This window comes from Maylandia zebra, linkage group LG11 (genome assembly GCF_041146795.1).
Source record: "Maylandia zebra isolate NMK-2024a linkage group LG11, Mzebra_GT3a, whole genome shotgun sequence".
NCBI lineage: Eukaryota > Metazoa > Chordata > Actinopteri > Cichliformes > Cichlidae > Maylandia > Maylandia zebra.
In genome coordinates, this window is record NC_135177.1 from 25,650,673 (window position 1) to 25,653,991 (window position 3,319).

The 3,319-nt window shown below is 39.7% G+C and overlaps 1 protein-coding gene across 1 annotated transcript; it reads left to right on the forward strand.

Annotated features, from left to right (window-relative positions):
* Positions 1-792: 792 nt before the first annotated feature.
* On the forward strand, positions 793-2,751 carry cxcr3.2 (chemokine (C-X-C motif) receptor 3, tandem duplicate 2). The gene is made up of 2 exons (XM_004550901.4): positions 793-912; positions 1,095-2,751. Exons 1-2 carry the CDS (start codon positions 889-891, stop codon positions 2,175-2,177), a joined length of 1,107 nt encoding a protein of 368 aa, XP_004550958.1. The 5' UTR covers positions 793-888; the 3' UTR covers positions 2,178-2,751.
* The last annotated feature ends 568 nt before the right edge of the window (positions 2,752-3,319 follow it).

The window sequence follows — 3,319 nt, forward strand, 5'->3', positions numbered from 1 at the left end:
ACTTGAGGCACACTGTCAAGTTTAACGCAAGATTATCTGTCAAGATAAGAACCTTAACCTTCTTAAACCTCACTGGTTGCTAAATGTAAAAATGCACTTAGAGGTAACCGTGCATAAGTCAACAAATATAGAAACTGTAACTAAGACATCAACTCTGATATTTCATGAGCGAAATCCAAAGTCACCAATGTTTGAAATCACTTAATAAATCTTGTAATGCAGTCCTGCTGAGCTCTAAACTGTTTTATATTTTCACATTCTATAAATTGACAAAAACAGGAAAAAAAATACTCCTGAAGAAACAAACAAACAAGTTCCTACATTGTAGGTTGAGTGAAATGCTTGATATGTCAAAGCAAGTTGAACTTGCAGCAGTGGCGAGTGTAAAATTTGTGCCAACAAAGCACTTTCACTTCTCCTTAGTTGTGGAGGATTTCTTTGCAAAAACAACTTTCTGCTTTTTAAAACCTGACAACTTACAGTTTTTTACTTTATGATGTGTAATCAATTTGTGTTTTCAAAGAGGATGCATTTTCTTCTAAGTTTTCTTGCAATGGAATATTTTTCATTTTTCCGCACAGTAGTCATGCTCTGTCTGTCTGGCTGACGCTTACAACTAGGTGGAGACACAGATTAAAAATATGTGTAAAAAATTTCCTGAAACAGTCATCAATTCCCACTTTAGCTATGTTTTCATCTGTCTAAAACTGAAAAAAAAAACAATCAGTTCCTGAAATTCTTACTTCTTCTTTCTGATCCTCTGTCATCTGGCTAAGGCAAGATGTGAAAAGGGATGTTTGGCAAACGTGTTTATGAGAACAGTACTCTCATCTCCCTTGGAAGGTTTTAGGTCTTCTGCTGGCTCGCCGTCCAATCCCAGATTCAGCCATGTCAACCACAGACAATATCTGGGTGAGTGGATATTTTTAAAATTTAGTTATTAATTTAAATTAGTTATTTAGTTGTTATGCATAATTGTTCATTAGGAAACACAAAGTGTTACCTGAACCTTATCCAAAAGCAAGTCTTTTTTTTTTTTAATTACCCAGACATTGAAAGACATTGATGAGTTCTGTATCTCTGTCTTCTCACAGGACTATGATTATTATGGAAATACGACAGAAGCTGTTGCAGCCCCGTGCTTAGAGGAAGACATCTATGGTTTTGCAGAAAAGTACTCCCCTGTAGTATACAGCCTGGTGTTCGTCTTGGCAGTTGTTGGCAACGTGCTGGTGCTGTGTGTGATCAGACGCTACAGAATCTCTCAGAGTAGTGGAGCTTGTGCCTTTTCCTTAACAGACACCTTCCTCCTTCACCTGGCCATTTCAGACCTTCTTCTGGCCTTCACTCTGCCCCTGTTTGCAGTGCAATGGGCTCACCACTGGATGTTCGGCTTGGCTGTTTGTAAGATCTCTGGTGCTCTCTTCTCCCTAAACCGGTACAGTGGCATCCTCTTCCTGGCCTGCATCAGCTTTGACAGATACCTGGCAATCGTTCATGCCATCAGCTCAAGTTGGAAACGAAGCACATGCCATGCTCAGTTTGCATGTGCCATCATCTGGGCAGTCTGTCTGGGCTTGAGTGGAATTGACATTTACTTTAAACAAGTGGTGATGATAGACCTTGTCGGTCAGCAGAGGGGGCCCGTGTGCCAGGTGTGGTTCACTGAAAACACTTTACAGTGGCAGGTGGGGCTGAAGTTTGTCAGTGTAGTGCTGGGCTTTGGGGTTCCCCTCCTAGTTATGCTCTACTGCTACATCCGGATCTTCAGGTCTCTGTGCAATGCCTCTCGCCGCCAAAAGCGCAAGTCTCTCCGCCTCATCATCTCCTTAGTGTCTGTATTTGTAATCTGTTGGGCTCCATACACCTGCTTCCAGCTGGCAGATAGTCTGCTAAGGCTGGGTGTGTTAAGTGCATCCTGTGAGCTTGGCTATGTGCTTGACGTTGGAACTCTGATCACTGAAAGTCTGGGGCTGTCACACTGTGCCCTCAATCCTCTGCTGTACGGCTTTGTAGGAGTGAAATTCAGGCGGGAGCTAGTCAGAATGTGTAAGGGGCTACTGGGACAGAGGAGCTGGCTGGCAATGGAAGGGTGGCGAGAGCGAAGGCTTAGAAAAGCCACGGGATCGTTCAGTTCTGCAGAGAGTGAAAACACCTCGTATTCTGTCATGGTGTGATTTTAGTCAGAGATACATAAAGAGAAAGGAAGATGAAAATATATTTTTGTGGTTTTGGGTGTGAAGCTTGTATAGTAAAGTGAGGTGAAAACTGAAATAAAATGTTCTCAAAAATATTTGCTACATGTTATTGGTGCTTTTTTGGAAGTGTGCAGTTTGTATTCTTTTGATTTCTTTTGTGTGTGACACGAGCAATGGAGTAAAACGATTGCAAAATGCTGATGTTGTCACAAAATATTTCTTGCTAACTTACTGTGAAAATTTTTGATTTCCACATTTCTAAAAAGCTTGATCAGCAGTATTGGGTAACGTTTACGTAAGTACTCAGAGTCAGATCTCATGTATTTATTCCCAGTAGATTGTAAATTTTTAAAAGATTTTAAATCTGTATATGTTATAATTTATGTTGTAACATGTATAAATCAATCATCCTATTTGTGTCCTTTAAAATGTTTTGTGCTGCAAAAGATGAAATGGCTATAGTGCTTCTTAAATTTTCTATGTATCATTGAAACGCAACCTTTATTTTGACCGATACTGAATATTTTTGTATTAAATGTTTTAAAGAAAATGATTATTCAGTTGTCTTTTATGTATTTTTTCATTGCCTCCCTACAGGTTTACATTTTGCCAGGAATGTCATTGCTAAAAAAAAAGAAAAAAAAAGAGCACAATTATTAATCTCACTGAGGAAAACACTAAATGGATTTAACCTCTATAATCTAGCATGAAAATACTGAAAATACCACAAAGCTGATAAACTTTGTTTTGTGCAAGAACGCACTCTTGGCTGGAAACCTGAAGGTTGACATAGCTCACTTCCAGGTGCAAAGTTCCAGGAAGACAGCTCTCTGTTTTTCTTGTTTATTTTTTTATTATAGAAAACTGCATGTGGCACCATGGTGAAGTGGTTCACACATTTGCCTGACATGCAAAACCTGCTCAGTATGTGCCTAGATAAATGGTAGTGCATCAGGAAGGTTATTTGCCATAAAAAAAACTCTGCCATATCACATATGCAGACCCACTTTTTGTGATGAGTCTTTCAGAAATAAGGGAGCAGCTGAAAGTCAGATCTGTTTTACAGGGAACTTCAGTGGCACACAGTTTGGAGCCAGGTGGTCCGAGTTTGACGACAGAAA